Source organism: Macaca nemestrina, chromosome 1 (assembly GCF_043159975.1).
Source record: "Macaca nemestrina isolate mMacNem1 chromosome 1, mMacNem.hap1, whole genome shotgun sequence".
Lineage (NCBI taxonomy): Eukaryota > Metazoa > Chordata > Mammalia > Primates > Cercopithecidae > Macaca > Macaca nemestrina.
In genome coordinates, this window is record NC_092125.1 from 16707420 (window position 1) to 16724053 (window position 16634).

The following is a 16634-nucleotide window of genomic DNA, read 5'->3' on the forward strand; positions in this document are numbered from 1 at the left end:
GGAGCATCTAAGATCTCTATGAGATATTTCTTCTAGAGCGTTTTCAGGTCTGTTTCTGTATTGGATATAAATATTGGAAAGAAAGACATACTACAGGGCTCAGAAAGAAAATATTAAGTCCATGAAGGTTGAATGATTGCGTGTTTTTAAAGTAAAAATTTAGATTTTTAGATTAAAAAAAGATTAAGATGACTACATAGAGGTTTCTCCAACAAACACGATGGAATAAATGCTGTTAACAACACTGTTTCTTGTTGATTAAAAAGTAAAGAAATAAGACTATGTATAGATCAAGAATTGACAAAGAAATTGAATGCCATTTACATTTTCCTTTTTGTATATCTTTTTGTCTTCATTATCCATGTGCAAAAAGTCATTCAGAAATTTACTCCAAAATTACTTCAGTGTTTTATAGTCAGCAGGTTAGTTTCAGTGTGTGAAACTCTCAATCTGAGATACTCTTATTGATAATACAGATGGAATTTGAATTTTCAAAGAATCATTCTCCTTTTCAAAAGATGAATAGGTGGGCCGGGCGCGGTGGCTTAAGCCTGTAATCCCAGCACTTTGGGAGGCCGAGACGGGCGGATCACGAGGTCAGGAGATCGAGATCATCCTGGCTAACACCGTGAAACCCCGTCTCTACTAAAAAATACAAAAAACTAGCCGGGCGAGGTGGCGGGCGCCTGTAGTCCCAGCTACTCGGGAGGCTGAGGCAGGAGAATGGTGTAAACCTGGGAGGCGGAGCTTGCAGTGAGCTGAGATCCGGCCACTGCACTCCAGCCCGGGCGACAGAGCGAGACTCCGTCTCAAAAAAAAAAAAAAAAAAAAAAAGATGAATAGGTTTATGATTAATAGGAGTTCAAATGTCATCGTTTTTTAACATATGTGTCACTGGATAATATACTGTAAGTGATCACATTCATTCTCCATATTCATTCACGTGATGTATCACTGTACTTCCTGTTGAAAGGAGAAAAAAATTAATTACATTCAGGGAAAGACATATTCTAAATAACATTTTTTGTTTTCATTTCCATATTCAATCAATCTTATTTCATTTTTCTGGGTTCTGGAAGATCAAGTGCCCAAGAATAACTAAGAATTAACTGTAAAACACACACACATACACACACACACACACGCACACATGCACACATGGATGTGGCCAGGCCATCTGCCAGTTTGTCACACCCTTCAGATAATTGCACCCAGACGTGCACCAGCTTCTCCTCCACTGCTCACCTATGCACTTGGTGGCAAAAGCACTTCGCTTTCAGTGGACCACCTAAATCCACACTGTGAGGGCGAGAACAGAGAAGAAAAGCAAAGAAACTGAAGGTGCAGTAGAGAGCGGTGGAGAAGGAAAGGAGCCCCTCAGTCCGCAGTCCTGGAGCGGGAGGTGGTACTAACAGTGCTTGGTGACAGCTGAAGGGCATTGTCCAGATTCTGGTTGGGTGGAGCTTGGTGTTTTTGTTTTTTGTTTTTGCAACAATAACCTTTTAAATATTAAAGCACTAATTTTGTAGTGGCTTACCTTGCTTCTGTAATTCATCTTTGTTTTCAGCTGATTCCACGGGCACGCACTCTCTCTATACCACATACAAAGACTACGAACTCATGTTCCACGTGTCAACCCTGCTTCCCTACATGCCCAACAACAGGCAACAGGTATGTCCTCCCCAGCCTGGAGCTTTTTACCCTGAGTGTGGAATCTGAGGTGGGCCCACGATGATATTGATGCATTTAGAACTTGCAAAGAATCAGTGAGGGTTTTTCTTGAATAGCGTTAATCATCTTTGACTCTTTGATCACTTGGGATTATTTGGGTTTTAAAGGGCGTATTGTTGCGCTTTTTTCTTATAAAACTTAGAAACTCTTCTGCACTCAGATGTATTGCTTGCTAGGCAAAATCTTTTCTTAAGAGAAACTTGTCTCAACTATGTTAATTACGAAAAGGCCAACCATGTTGACCTGACCTCGGTTTTTGCATATGGGTAAATAGCTCATTTATAGAGAATACTATTTGCAGTTGTTACTGGTGCTATTTTCAGCTGTTCCTCTCCTTTTCGTTTTTGTTGTTTTAAATGGATTTACTGGTCAAAATTTCTTGACCCTTTTAAAGATAAAAAAATCAGAGTGCATCATGCTCTGAATATAGTAAGAATTAAGTAAGAATTAAGTCACTCAGTAAGAATTAAGAACCTTTGAAAACTTGAATGATGCATAAATCATTATAAAATAATTTACTTTTCGGTATAACTGTAAAATTGGTCGAGCAAGTTTTTTTTTTTTTACAAAGATTACTAGAAATTATGGCCATTTTTATCTTATGCTAAAAATATTTGAAATGCTTTGTCTACTGTGAGCTTGAGAAGACTTGGAGGATCACTTGAGATAGCAAAGGACCTACATTTGGGATAGAGGATCTATGGGATATAGCTAAGGCTCCATTTCACATCTTGTTTAGAATCTTCTGGGCTCTGCCCATGTTAAGCTGAAGATTTTTTGAAGAATATTGACTGCTTGAGTTTCTGAAGATTTGTTTACAGAAAGGTTTGTGAATTACTGGGATCTTATAACTGATTCATTGACATAATTTAATTTTAGGGATTTGATTGTATTTAGGTTAAATCCAGAGTTAACGTTTGTTTTCACATTTAGGAGATAGTTCTCTGGATGTCACTTAACTGATACTCCTTTGCTCTAAATATATTAAAGTACCAAGGACTACATAGGAATTGCTCAATAGGTATTTGTCAAATGAGTGAAATTTAATTGTCACAGAGAATTTTTCCTCTTTTAAAAACACTCATAAAAGTGTATATATATTTAGTCTAATTCTGCATTTTTTTCCCAAAGAGGAAACCAGCCAACTACCTCCTCTTCTCCCATCACTAGTTGGAAGAAGCACCTTAGCCTAAGATCCTCCACCTAGGATGAGAAAGCAGACTCCTGGTCCCCAGTCTCTTCTCATAGTAATTGCTAGCTGGGTTTTCTTGCCATTTTCCATCTCGTGCTTATCTCAATCTCTTGTCCTTTCTGAATTTTCTAGTGTTTTCTAATAATCATAGTTCTTCCTACCACCTTCAAAAAAATCTATCTCTAGATTTACACATCTGTGTATTTTTAAAGATAGACTTAAAATCACTAGATCACATGTATGTATTTATGTATATTTTAACCTAAGGGATTTTAGCTCTCAAAAATTTATTTGCAATAATGCCAAACAGATTCACTGGATCTTAAGAGGCTTAATTTAGACCAGGACAGTTGTCCAGCAAATACTTGTGAATCATTCAGTAATTAAACTCTGTGGGAGTTGTTGCTCAGAAAACCGATAGGGCTTACTCAAGCCAAGAAAATCTGTCAGTACTTCAGCAGAAATAGAGCCAGTGACTTTTGACCCCCGTCATCGAGTATTCAAACCACAAAGCCCTTCCAGTTCCCTAATTACTTGAGTCATTGGACTTCAGGCTGAATTGGCCCTGGCATTTCACATGTGGCAACCTCCAGAGGTTTGAAGTCTTTACTTTTACCAGAACTCAAAACTGGCTTTCCCACCCCCTTTCATTGAAGAGTAATCAAAATCTGTAGGCATTAGAGTTTTGTGTACCTGACTTCATTTCACTGAAACTAGCCTTGAAAAAATGTGCGCACAAAAATCAGGACAGCAAAGCAGTGAAAATGTAGATGCAACTGGCGGGTAGAGGAGCATGTGTGTGTGCTAAACTTCCCCAACTGGAAAGTAAAAGAAAAGTCCCTGTAAGTTGAGGCTATACATTATAAACTCATGAAAGCTGGGATTTGTATCTGTTTTGTTCCCTGAAGTGTCCCTGTGTGCCCAGAACAGTATCCAGAACATGGTAAGAAGTCAACAAACATTTGTTGAATGATTAATGAATGAATGACTGAACCTTTCTTAGGGATAGAGAATTAGGCAAATTAATACATGTAAAGCACTTAAAATAGTTCCAGGCATGGAACTAAGTTTTAGTTGTTATTCTTTTATAATTCATTAGATATCGAGCCACTTATATTTTGGATGACTTAATTTGCATTTTATTTTCCTGTATCCAGTCCTAAAGATCTATTATGAAAAACTAAGATTCTGAATGGTTAAGAAAGTGAGAGACTAAATTTATCAATTATTTCAGAAAATTATTCTTTGACATTTTAATATTTTGCAACCACAGGTTGTCATCAGAATGTTCTGTTTGTGGATAAGTAATGCCACTTGCAATCTTGGGACATGTATTTTTCAAATTTGTTATGAGTTGTATTGACTCCATTTCTCTCACCCTCCCCAACCATGCCCACAAATTATGTTAATACCAAAGGCAGAAATGTCTGAAATGACCAGCTGGATTCATGAGTGCAATTTGAAGCCACAAGACTTAGCAAAGTTAACTGGCCCCTACATGAATTATGCCTGTAACCTTGGCTGCTTACATTACAGTTTGTGACCATTTAACTGGTCCAGACTCGTCCACATCAGATCTAATTTCTTGTGTTCCTTCTTGTAATAAATCAAGCTGGATGCCGATTCCAGGATGTATTAAAAGTCTTCAGAGAGTTTACCACAGTTGCAAAAGAGCTTTAATCTTTGCAATGGTCTCTGACTCTTGCGTAGAAAAACTCAATAGACCAAAAGAATGATAAGAAACCCTGCTCTTGGAGTTATTTTCTGTCTTCAAAAGTTAAGTCCTGCAAGTCTCTCTGCATCTGTCTGGCAGTCCATCCACTTTTCCCAGGGCTGTCTTCCCCTGTGTGCTTTCCTTCTGCTTGCCCTGGAGACAAGTCATGGTTAAGCCATCGTGGGATGTCATCAATGGGAAGAACTTCACAAATTAGCTTTAAACTTCACTTTGGCAAAGAAATTCTTTCTTCAAAGTAGGCATATAAAGTAGAGGTGCCTCAGTGCCTGGCACACAGTAACCTATTTCTTTTTTAATGTATGCGTAACATTTTAGCTGCTCTGTTGTGAAGGGGTACCTGTTGCCTTATGGAGGTGTCTAATGAGTAAGACCAAGCCCCTAGGTGTCTGAGATGCTAACTAAAGGATACTGGTCTTATTCTAGTAATGGGCTTGAGGTAATGATGTTACATTTGGGCTAAGCCTGGAGCCGTTTTCTCCATAGTGGATAGGGTGATTGTAAGCTCCTGCCTTAAAGAGTTTGCGTACTTCCTTAAGTCCCTAGTCGGTGTTACTAAGGACTCATGTGAATACTGGAACAACCTGCCTTACTAAGTGCTATGAACCCTTGGGTCCTGACTATACTTGGGTTCACCTGTGCATAATACTGTAGAATATTTTGGGAGGATAAAATGCTTATTTAGTTTTCCATGAGTGGCTTTATTCCCAGACCCTAAGTAGGAGCATATACTTATACTACATCACAAAGATCGTTACTTAGAGTGAGGGTTGGTATTGCCTAGTGTCAGAAAGAAGAAAGAGATGTTTATATCTGCACAATCCTGTTATCATCTTTACTTTGTTATGAAGTCCTTAAAAATCTGCATTATTAGATCGTTTTGTTCCTTCATTTGCAAAGTGTTCATTTCTTAACTCATTTGTACATTTACTCTTGTTATTGGTAAAATATCATGATTATGTGAAATGGTAAATCAGTGACAAATCCTTCAAACATTAATTAAATGTAATATCCTCTTCTTGCCCATCAGAAGTAAGAACAGTTCACTAACATTCACTTTTTTGCAGGAGGTGGGCAAGATTTTTCTTTCTTTTGTATTTATGTAGTAAGGTGTATAAGTTGCCCTTTCTTAATTATTATTTAGAATGCTTTTCTACATTAACTTTTTCTGTAGGAAACTCCATACGTCTCTTAAAAATCAAGGCATAATTCTAACCACTGGTGCAAACTCTTGAGGATAGTGTATGTGAGGGGATATGTGTGTTTATGTACATGCATGTGTATGTATAAGTGCAAAATTAGGGCCATCTCCCTAAAGGAGGAAAAGCCAGCCCTCCAGGTGAAGGGGAAGAGCTTTCCAGGTAAGAGATTAGGAACTGCAGAGTTCCTTGGGTGGGAATCAGTTGTCCTGTAGGAGGGACAAGATGCTGTCTAGATGGTAAGGAGCCAGGTGATGAGGTCAGAGTGGTAGGAAGGGATCAGTCATGTCAGAGGAGTCTTTGTCAGCCCCCTTTTTAGTAACAGGATTTAGATTCAAACCCAAGAATCAGGATTGAGAACCTGTGATTGCTTTCTTAGAGTATATGGATTTGCTTCTTTCTAAAGACCTTCTCTGGAGACCTGCCTTCTCCAACTTCAGATGACCTTCCTCTTCTCTGACTCTTACGAGCTTCTGAATCATATCCTGACTGTTCTCTTTCGTGTTGTACAGCCTGCTTTCCCCCAGCATTAGGTGCAAAACAGTTTGTTTCTGTCTTACTGGGTTAAAAAAATAATAATTTAACAAATGAGCCCGTATACATAGAAGCCAGCAGATACTATCTCATTCAGCTTTCAGTTTTCATCCAAGTGTGCTATCTGATACTTATTTTCACTTCCTGGTTTTTTCCTTCTCAGTTTGCTTTTTGAGATTTTTCCTCTCATTAAATTTTTTTTTTTACACTGATATATCATATTGTATGTATTTTGGGATTACATGCTATATTTTGAAACCTGCATACAATGTGTATTGATCACATCAGGGTAATTGGCATATCTATCACCACAAACACTTATCTTTGTGTTGAGAGCGTTTCAAATTTTTTTGCAGCTATTTTGAAATACACAATAAGTTGCTGTTAATGATAGTTTCCCTAGTGTACTCTCGAATAATTAGAACTTACTCCTTCTATCTTACTGTATTTTTGCACTAAGTTGAAACTGATCTTGTGAGATCCCGGTTTGTTTAAGGAACTGACACTAAACCTACGGCCGTAAATGGTATTTCTGTAGCATCTATATGCTTTTGCCATGGAATTGGGTGAAGACTCACATTTTCTCTTTCCTTGTCATAACAAGAGCTTATTCCTGTTTCACAGCTGGAATCAAGCGTTAGAAATTTAGTAGAAATGACTATGTAAATCTATCTAATACAATATTTATTAACTCCCTGTTGCAGCTGAAAGCACTAATAAGTTGGTTCTCTTGACATTACTGAAAATCGTAATTAGCTTTGCATACCTAGAAAGAAGTTTGCCCCAGAAGATGTCATTCCTGTAATTCCCTCAAACAAATAGTGCCATCCGGTTTTGCCAGGCTGTGTTTGTTTCTGGTTTGCCATCCCTTTTCCCAATTTACAGACTCTGATTGTATAGAATTTCATTGACCAGTTAGAAAAAAGCATAAACTACTAAAGAAAACATTTGCCTTTAAGAAGTTTAAGAAATTACTTATTTCATGTTTGACAAAGTCCTAAAACAGAAAAATGAATAATATTTCTGTTAATTTTCCAGATTATTTTCTTAATCTCTGAAACAAATTCAAGCATCCTACTAATTGATAGTATTCATTTTTCTTATTTTATTCTCCTTCAAAGAGCTTTAGATTTTACCCTTCCTAATGAATCTCCTTGTTTCCACCCCCAATGGTTTATTTTTTTCCTACAAAGTGCATTATGTGGCCACGGCTAAATTAACTAGACTTTTAAAAACATTTTTTGGCCCATTTTACAAAGCAAAAGAATGTGTCTTGAAAGGGACAACAGTGCTTTGGCATGTTGTCAAGGTAACCAGACTTTAGCTTGTGCTTTAACTTGTGCTTTAAATAGTCCTGTGGTGAAGTAGAGAATCAGACCCAACATCTTCCTTCAGGAGGAAAAGAAATTGGAATAACTGTCCAATTTGCTATTGCAGTCTTAACGGCCACGAAGCACTGACTAACAAGGCCCTCCCTGCACCCTGTGTTTAATTGACAGGGCTGGATAACATGAAGCCACACTGGCAATCACTCAGGAAGTAGGAGGTGCTGAACTCACTGCCTGGCCTTGGCCAAAGTGAGCTCCATCTTTTGACAGTGTGAGGATTCCTGTGTTTCAAGGGCATTGAATAAAGTAGAGTGTGAACTGCTGTGTTTTGTAGTCTACAAATACATTGAACACAATGATGGGCGTATTTTTAAAAACTATTCCTGATTTTTCCTTGTCTTATTACAATACATATGAATCATGTATTTCAATTTTGGGAGAAAGGAGCAAAGAATGTCCTTGCCAAATATAGTTTTCACTGATTATTTACATGCATTTTAAATGGCACACTTTAAATATCTAGCAAACTTTTTTAAAACCACAATTTTAAATGAGGTGGCTCATTGGGTCTGTATTATGATGTATTAATATATGTTTCCAAACCTCACTCAGACAGTAAGATGATTTTTGTGTGTTTATAACTTTGACCATGGGGATTTAAGTAGGAATTTTTCAGCATATGAATCAGCAATTTAACTGGCCTGTAGAAAACTCTGAAAGAATGAACATTTCATTCCCACTTTTCCAAGCCTTTTATCATGCTAAATCACAAGTCAGGGACCTGACAATGAAATCCTTTTTGTATCCGGGTTTAAAAGGCTTTAAAAGTTGAACTTAATGGTCTTTATGTGGACTATTCGCTGTAGGTGCCAAATAAATTTAAGGGTAAGGTCGTGGTCTTTCATATTGCTAGTGAAAAGAGATTTACTATCTGAGGTTGTCACATTCCAGCAATGACATCACCAAGTTGTGTAAGGATTGTTTTATGTATTAAAACTGAAGATCACAAACTTTTGAGAGCTCAGATCTATGCCTTCACTTGCATAAGCTTACAGAGTGCCTTTATGTGGATTTATGGGCATGTGTTCATAGGAAAGAAGTGGTCACAATTTTAATGCATGATGTGATGTGTCAGTAAATGTATATTTGGATTATTTATTTGTTAAACAAATGTGTATTGGGTACCTCCTTTGCCTGGCACACCATTAGAAACTAGGAAACTGAAAGTCAGTATGACACTTCTGTGCCCTCATGAAGGTTATGACCTGATGCAGAAGAAGTAAACCAACCATTAGAAGACCGTGCAACAACCAGTGTAATAGAAATAGGCCTGGGAAATAGGAAGTTTCTTTCAGATGAGGTGGGATCTACAGAGACAACTGCATTGTCTGGGAGAAACCTGGAGTGAAGGGGGCATTCTTGGCAGAAGGAACATCAAAAGTAAAGGCATTGTTCAAATGTTACTGCTCTGAGCGTCATTCCCCCTGCCAGATTTATGATTTATAAAATTATGAACGATTGGGCTTCTGATTATTAATCCAGTGGAATTGTGTGTTTCTGAATTACATTTTAAACGGCCAGGGTTCAGTTAATTGGTTTGTATTATTGCCCACCAAAATGACCGTGTTCTGTATTTTTGTTGCAAAAATGCATGTTACTGTGGGAGCACAGGCTAGAAGCTGAGGCCTGCCGGTATGATAGTGTAGGACCTTCCAGCAAACCTGTACCCTCTCTTGGACTTCATCTTCCAGAGCTTAACCTACAACCTTTTTTAAAGCATTGTGAGCTCTGATGTGCTATTATTTTAGGGGTTTAAAAAGAGGAACTGGATAAAGACAAAAAGGAGAGAGAGTACAAATTGAATTTTAAAATAAAAGAGATAAATATTTAGGCTTTTCTTACCGTGGGTCTTTTGGATGAAGCCCATTTTGCTTTTTCTATGCCAAATTTAGGAGCACTAACTTCCAAAGAATGACTGTGCTTTTTTAAAATCACTCCTTCAAGTTGAAAGATGAGCGAATTGCATATATTTATATATTTTGTTTTAAAGAAAAACTTGTTTGTAACTCTTCACTTTCTTGATCACAGCTACTGAGGAAAAGGCACATAGGAAATGACATCGTGACCATCGTCTTCCAGGAGCCTGGGGCACTTCCTTTTACTCCAAAAAGCATCCGGTCTCACTTTCAGCATGTCTTTGTCATAGTCAAAGTGCATAATCCATGTACCGAAAATGTGTGTTATAGGTGAGTCAGTAATCCCTGATCTGTCATTCTCCCAGGTTTATTTCAACAGGGCATCTTTTCCCAAAAGTATCTTTGTTTGCCAATTATTATTTCCAACTTCGTGATTTTCTAATTACTGAGACACTTTCTGTAAGAAATAATTGCCTTCTTCCCATTTTGCCCCCTTGAAAAAGTGAAATGCCTAGCACTTTCAAATGGGGGATTACACGTTTCCTCTGTTTTTTCCTAAAAACTTCAGCCAGAACCAATAGCTTAATTGGTGTCCTCCTCTGAGTTGGATGAAGTGGCTAGTTAAGTGCTTATCTAGGAGAAGTAAGTATTGTGGCAGTAAAACATTTCTTTTCATCAAAGATCTTGGATCTTTGCAGGGCTGGTGAAACAAGGAGTTGACACTTGGGTGACTTCAAAAGGGCACGTGCATGCCTTGGAATCCCAAGACTGGCTCTGACAAGGCCTGCTTTTCTGCTTAACTGCTACTCCCAGACTCTGTGTTAGGAAATAACTGCAGCCAAGTGATCATATCATGTGGGGTATTGGTAAAACAGTGGGTCTTTGACCGAGTTTGAAACCAGCTTTACCACTTATCATAAGGCTTTGTGTGACTTATTTTATTTTTCTTAGCATTTGATTCCTCATCTTAAAATTGAAGATAATGGTAATGATAGTACCTACTTCGGTATGTGGTTATGATGAACAAATAGCTTAAATTATGTAAAACACCTATTAGAGTTCCTGGAATTCATCCAAGGTTATTTTCATTTATCATCTTAAAACAGTAGTTGCCAATTCAGCTGCCCACTGGGCCTAGTTGAGAGACATGACTATTCCTTGTAAGAAAGTGAAGACTACAGAGCTTACTGCCTAAAGGCAAAAGAGAAATTTGTCTCTCTGTGAGAAGTTGTCAATTTACATCCCACCCTACAGATGCCCAAGCCATCTTAGAACAAAATCTGAAAACCAGCAGTTCTTACCCTGAATTTTACCTCCCAGTCACCGTGTTAAACATAGCCCTAGTCTATGGCTCTACTGTGCTGTGTTCTAATGCAGTACACCTGACATCTCTATATTTTCCTCCAGAGTCATTCTTACACACATCTGGGTTTAAGACCACTGGCCTAAATGCTCAGAACTACTTTTTAAAAGTGATATTTGAAAGAATATAGTATCTACTCTATACAAATGATAGGCTTAAAATAGATAATATTGGTACAAACCTGGTGAGTTAGCCTTTTTTCCTGGGAGCTCATCCAGCAAATGGTAATTCTGAAGAGTAAAATGAACCTTCCTAATGGGTTGGGAAAACTGAAATATAAGGCTTTATTGTATTGTATTTGGTGTTATTTTATGGGTAGCTATCTTTAGGTCGAATCAAGTATTTTAAATTACTTGCTATCTTTATGCTTGTATCATGAGGTAGTTCATTAGCAGGAAAAATTGTAAAGATAGGCAATACTTGTTCAGTTTATTTCTTTTAGGTTTTCTGGTTTTAATTAAACAACTGAGTTGTTTAATTAAATATTTTTGAATCTAATTAAATGTTTTGAATGTATTTAATGTTTTTGAAAACACCACAGAGATACCTTACATATAAACAAAGTACATTGCATTTTTTCTGTGATAAAGATAGCATATGCCAATCATTCAGAGATGGAGTGATTAGTTTTTAAGAAATCACATTGCTGTTACTAAATTAACCTTTGCTAATGAGATTCAAATGTAACATCAGTTCAGGTGCCTACATTTTTGGAAGTGCCTCATCAGCTTCATTGATCTTGCTTAAAAACATCGCTAGTATTTCTTAAACAATCAATAATAATCTTGAGTAATCCTGTAGTCACATGAATTCCATAACATTTCATGAAACTGTCCTTACTCTGTCTCGTGGAATAAGGTTGGCATGCCCACATTTTCTAAAACCACTTTATTGGTCTGTTTCATGTGATACTCCTCTAAATATTCCAATGGAGAAATAAATGTATTAAAATAATTTCCAAGGAAATGATATAGTCCAGCTCGACAGCTTTCTTAAATTTTGCTGTGTCCTAATCCAGGGTGGCAACCTCCCGTGAAAGCTGTTTTTCTCCTGAGCTTTGTACGGGTGTTGAGTGGCAGTGTATTCTTGCTGACATAGACCCTCAGTACCAACGCCAGTTCATAGGCCTTACAGCTGTCAGAATGGGCTGCGCGGTTGAGATCACCTCCTCTAATGAAAAGTGTGCAGCCTATCAGGTGTACCTGCCTGAGCAAAAGACCACAGTCCCACCCTACAGAGGGAGTCAGGCCTCCCCCATGAGCTCAGCAGAATGCTCAAGCAGTTATGCAGGGTCCACTGGAACTAGGAGAAATGAGGCAACACACCCAAAGCCTCACGAAACATCTCGCTTTTAGCCTGAAAATATTTAAAAAGCAGACATGACAAAGTGCCTATTTCTTTATAAAAGACTCTTTAATTTGTAGCCAATGTTAAGCTGACTTTGAGGGATTTATGTTTTTATGTGCTTTCCAAGATAAACTCTACAAAATGCTCAGTAACGGAATGAGAATAGGCTTGGTAGCTAACAGTGAATTAAAAGTGGAGAGGTATCTACAGAAAATGATGACTGCCATTTTTAAGAAAATTTAATATGTAACATCTTCTGACAAAAATTAGGTGACAGGCTTAAATCATTTATTAAAACAACTATGATAGTAATAGTGACAGTAATAGCAACAATTCGGGTAATAAAAGCTTTACGTGCATTATTTTCTATCATCGTTACAGTGGGCTTTTGGGTATGATACTACTTTACCCTCCATTTTACAGATGAGGGCAGTGAGGCACTGAGGGATTATATCGTTAGCTCAGTCACTCAGGAGGTGGTAGAGCTGGATTCCCGTTAGCTGACTCCAGTTTGCTCCTCGCACCTTTCTTTATTGTCCTTTGGCCAGCAGGCTTTATTGAAATGCTTTCATGCGCATATTAAGGAATGCTTATCTTTCTATGTTTGCTTTTGCTGGAGGAGCCTTAAATATCTAAGGCCCCTAAATCGTTAATAAATGCTATCGAATCATTGGGTGAAATAAGGAGCTCTGATATAAGTTCTCGTTTCCACACATTGGGAATTATCTGAATCTGGCAAAAGAATATTTCTTCTGAACTTGACTCTATTTGGAATGTTAAGGATCATATGAGCTTTTGTAATCAAGGATTTCTAATTGATTCCCATACCCAGAATATCATAATCATGGAATAGCCATGCTTACATTCTGCTGCTTTTCTTGTACAACTTTGAGATGTGCAAGAATACAGTTTATTGAGCAAGAATATGGCATACATTGTAGAAAGAATCTCCAAGTAGATATTAGGGTCTATAATTGGATACAAGAAGAATTTCTCTAGTACATAATGGAGTCACCACATCTCTCTTATTCACTATGTGACACCACAGTGGAGAATATTTAGATATAAGAAATTTCCCCTGACATTGTAGCTTAAGTGCATACAAGCTGCAGTCAGAGGGTAGCATGAGATCTACAGAGTTAATGCGGAGAAGTAATGCACTAGAGTGCCAGATGACATTTGGCCGCCTCAGCATTCCATGGGTAAAAAATACTGCTAGAAATCCGTACTCATTGTTGGAAGAGAGAACCAAATTTAGGAGCAGTGATACACTGGTTTATCGTACCCAATATTTGCAGGGCAGGTTGCAGCCCTTTGAGCTCATTGACAGTGTAGAGAAGAGAAGCCACAGGGTGTGGTTAGATTAATCACAAGTTCAAACAGGAGCTTTAGGACCACTCTCTCAGAGTTAACATGGGGGATTGTAAGGGATAAATTAATTCCCAGTCTAGAATGGCCATCCTGAGGATGGTGGTGAGGGGAAAATGGGCCACACGTGATGTAGATCCCTGGCAGCGTCAACCTCTGATGTTTTTAAAGACCTTCCCTTCATTTAAGGACATAAGTCAAGTTCCCACACACACATACCCTCTGGTGTAGTACGTATACTACCGTAAAGCACCACCAGGTACTATTCATGAGTTTGGTGTATCTGTCCCAAAGCAAAGCAGTCATTCCTTCCCTTTCATATTGGTGAAGGCCCCATCTAGCCAGCTGTCTGTCTTGCTGCTACAGGTAATTAACGCTGCTGAAGAGATTGCAGATTAAAGCACAAGTGAGAGAGCCTGCAATTTTTCTAGTCTTAACAAACCACATTTCAGAAGAGGAGTTTGCATCTGACAGAACAAATTTGGATGGAATGTTTTTTTTCCTTAATTTACTTTTTTTAGAATTTTCCACAATGATGAAAACAAAACAAAGATTGCTTCCTTTCTTTACTCCAGCGTCAGCCTGGGCAGATGTGGGATTGGTACAGATTCTTGGTCTGTGGTAGCTACTCAGTAATTGGGGTGCTCTCAATGCTGCCAGTGATACCGGATCCATTCATTCACTCACTGGTCTTAATCCTTCCTTTGTTAATTCATTAGTCCACTCTATAATTTATCTTATTCAGAAAAGGATATGAGATAACTAAAGCAACTCTCTGATGTAGGGGAGCGTTACTGGTTTTAATAGATTAAGATGCTCATTATTAACACTATGCATTTGATCTCTTCAGTCCCTGAGTTCTCTTAAAACTTTGCTCCCATAAAACTTTCATTTAGATTTTCAAAATGTGACCAAATGAGCATTTCCTTTAAAAAAGTGACACTTAAAATGTTTGGCCTTTATAAGTATGATCACTCTGTCCCATGTCACTGAATCCCTTGCAGCTAACTTGGGCTAAACTCATTTTGGTTGGAAGCGTTACTGTTTTTCCCTGTGATAACCAGCCCACAGAGTTATAGAGTGCCAACCTGCTTATTCCACATGCTATGGATGTGTTACCCCCATATTAGTTTGGTAGCACTGCTGTACTAATACCACAGGCTAGGTGGCTTAAGCAGCAGACTTTTGTTCTCTCAGAGTTCTGGAGGCTGGAAGTCTAAGATCGAGGTGTCAGCAAGGGTTGGTTTCTCCTGAGGCCTCTCCCCTTGGCTTATGGATGGCTGTCTTTTCCTTGTGTCTTCACATGGTCTTCTTTCTGTGTGCATACATGCCTGGTATCTCTTTATAAGCCCAAATTTTCTCGTCTTATAAGGACACCAGTCTGTTGGATTAGGGCCCACCCTAATGGCTTCACTGGAACTCAGTCACCTCCTTAAGGATCCTTTCTCCAGATAGCGTCACATTCCCAGGAACTATGGGTTATCTTGTCAACATGTGGATTTTGAGAGGGACAGAATTCAGCCCATTACACCTCCTGTCTACTAAGTTTAAAACATTTTGCTTAAACAACAACAAACCCTGGGTATCTAGAAATTAGGAGAACAAGAGCCTGCAGAATAGACCAGTTAAGTTGAAAGTGTGTATGTATGTGCCAAATTCGGAAAGATACACGTTATGATATCATAGCTTATCTCATTTTGTTTCCGTTTTTACTTCCTCAGTGTTGGAGTTTCCAGATCAAAAGATGTGCCACCATTTGGCCCACCGATTCCCAAAGGTGTAACTTTTCCAAAGTCAGCCGTGTTCCGGGACTTCCTTTTAGCCAAAGTAATCAACGCAGAGAATGCAGCCCATAAATCGGAAAAGTTTCGAGCAATGGCCACTCGAACGAGGCAAGAGTACTTGAAAGATCTGGCGGAGAACTTTGTCACAACTGCCACTGTGGATACCTCTGTGAAGTTCAGCTTCATTACACTGGGTGCAAAGAAAAAGGAGAAAGTAAAGCCAAGGAAGGATGCCCACTTGTTCAGCATTGGAGCCATCATGTGGCATGTGATAGCACGGGACTTCGGCCAGTCTGCTGACATTGAATGTCTTCTCGGGATTTCCAATGAGTTCATCATGTTGATTGAAAAGGATTCCAAGAATGTTGTATTTAACTGTTCCTGCCGGGATGTTATTGGGTGGACATCTGGATTAATGAGTATCAAAGTGTTTTATGAAAGAGGAGAATGTGTCCTCCTGTCCTCGGTAGACAACTGTGCTGAAGATATCAGGGAAATTGTTCAGCGATTAGTAGTAAGTACATGTTTTCTATTTTCCCTTATGTTTTCAATTCCAGATTCAAAATAACTTTCACTGGGGAAATCCTACCATGATTATAGCAATTAGGGAATGCATTACTATTTCTTACAGATACAGGGCTTAATTTCAAATGCTGGGTCCTTTTGAGGAGTTGTTGAATACATGAACAGTGGAGAAGCAACCATCATAAATTGATTGGAAGAGTTAAGCCAACCTGCAGAAGAGAACATTGAGATGTATTTTAGCAGCATTTGAAGGAAAAACAGAATTATCTGGGTAGAATGTCTGTTTATGGAGGCTGACATAACATACCTTCCCAGTGGGTAATTAACAGCAGAATTGCTGTTGAGTGTATGAATGATGAGTCCTATTTGCAGTTCAACCCTGCATGTTTATACAGCAGGTATTTTTGTGTAATGTGCCAGATTAAATATATTATTAATCTTAGAGCCACTGTTTCTTAAGGAAGTTTTTCAGAATTACACATTAATTTAGAAAGGCTTTTAAAAAGTCAGACCTAAAAAAGATTTTTGTGTATGTGATTTTTAGTGCAAAACCCTTGTATTTTATCTATGGTGTTCAGTAGTCATATTTCTGCTCCCAATTTTAACAAAGTAAGA

At 38.2% G+C, this 16634-nt stretch overlaps 1 protein-coding gene across 12 annotated transcripts in view; it reads left to right on the forward strand.

Moving 5' to 3' along the window:
- The window catches only part of LOC105464131 (signal induced proliferation associated 1 like 2), a 235726-nt gene that overhangs the window by 153093 nt on the left and 65999 nt on the right, over positions 1-16634 (forward strand). For all 12 annotated transcript variants that reach the window (XM_071074238.1, XM_071074232.1, XM_071074226.1 and 9 more), the window contains 3 exons: positions 1568-1671; positions 9805-9962; positions 15432-16008. In XM_071074238.1, the coding sequence (XP_070930339.1) occupies positions 1568-1671; positions 9805-9962; positions 15432-16008 (839 nt within the window). The remainder of the gene's footprint in view (positions 1-1567; positions 1672-9804; positions 9963-15431; positions 16009-16634) is intronic.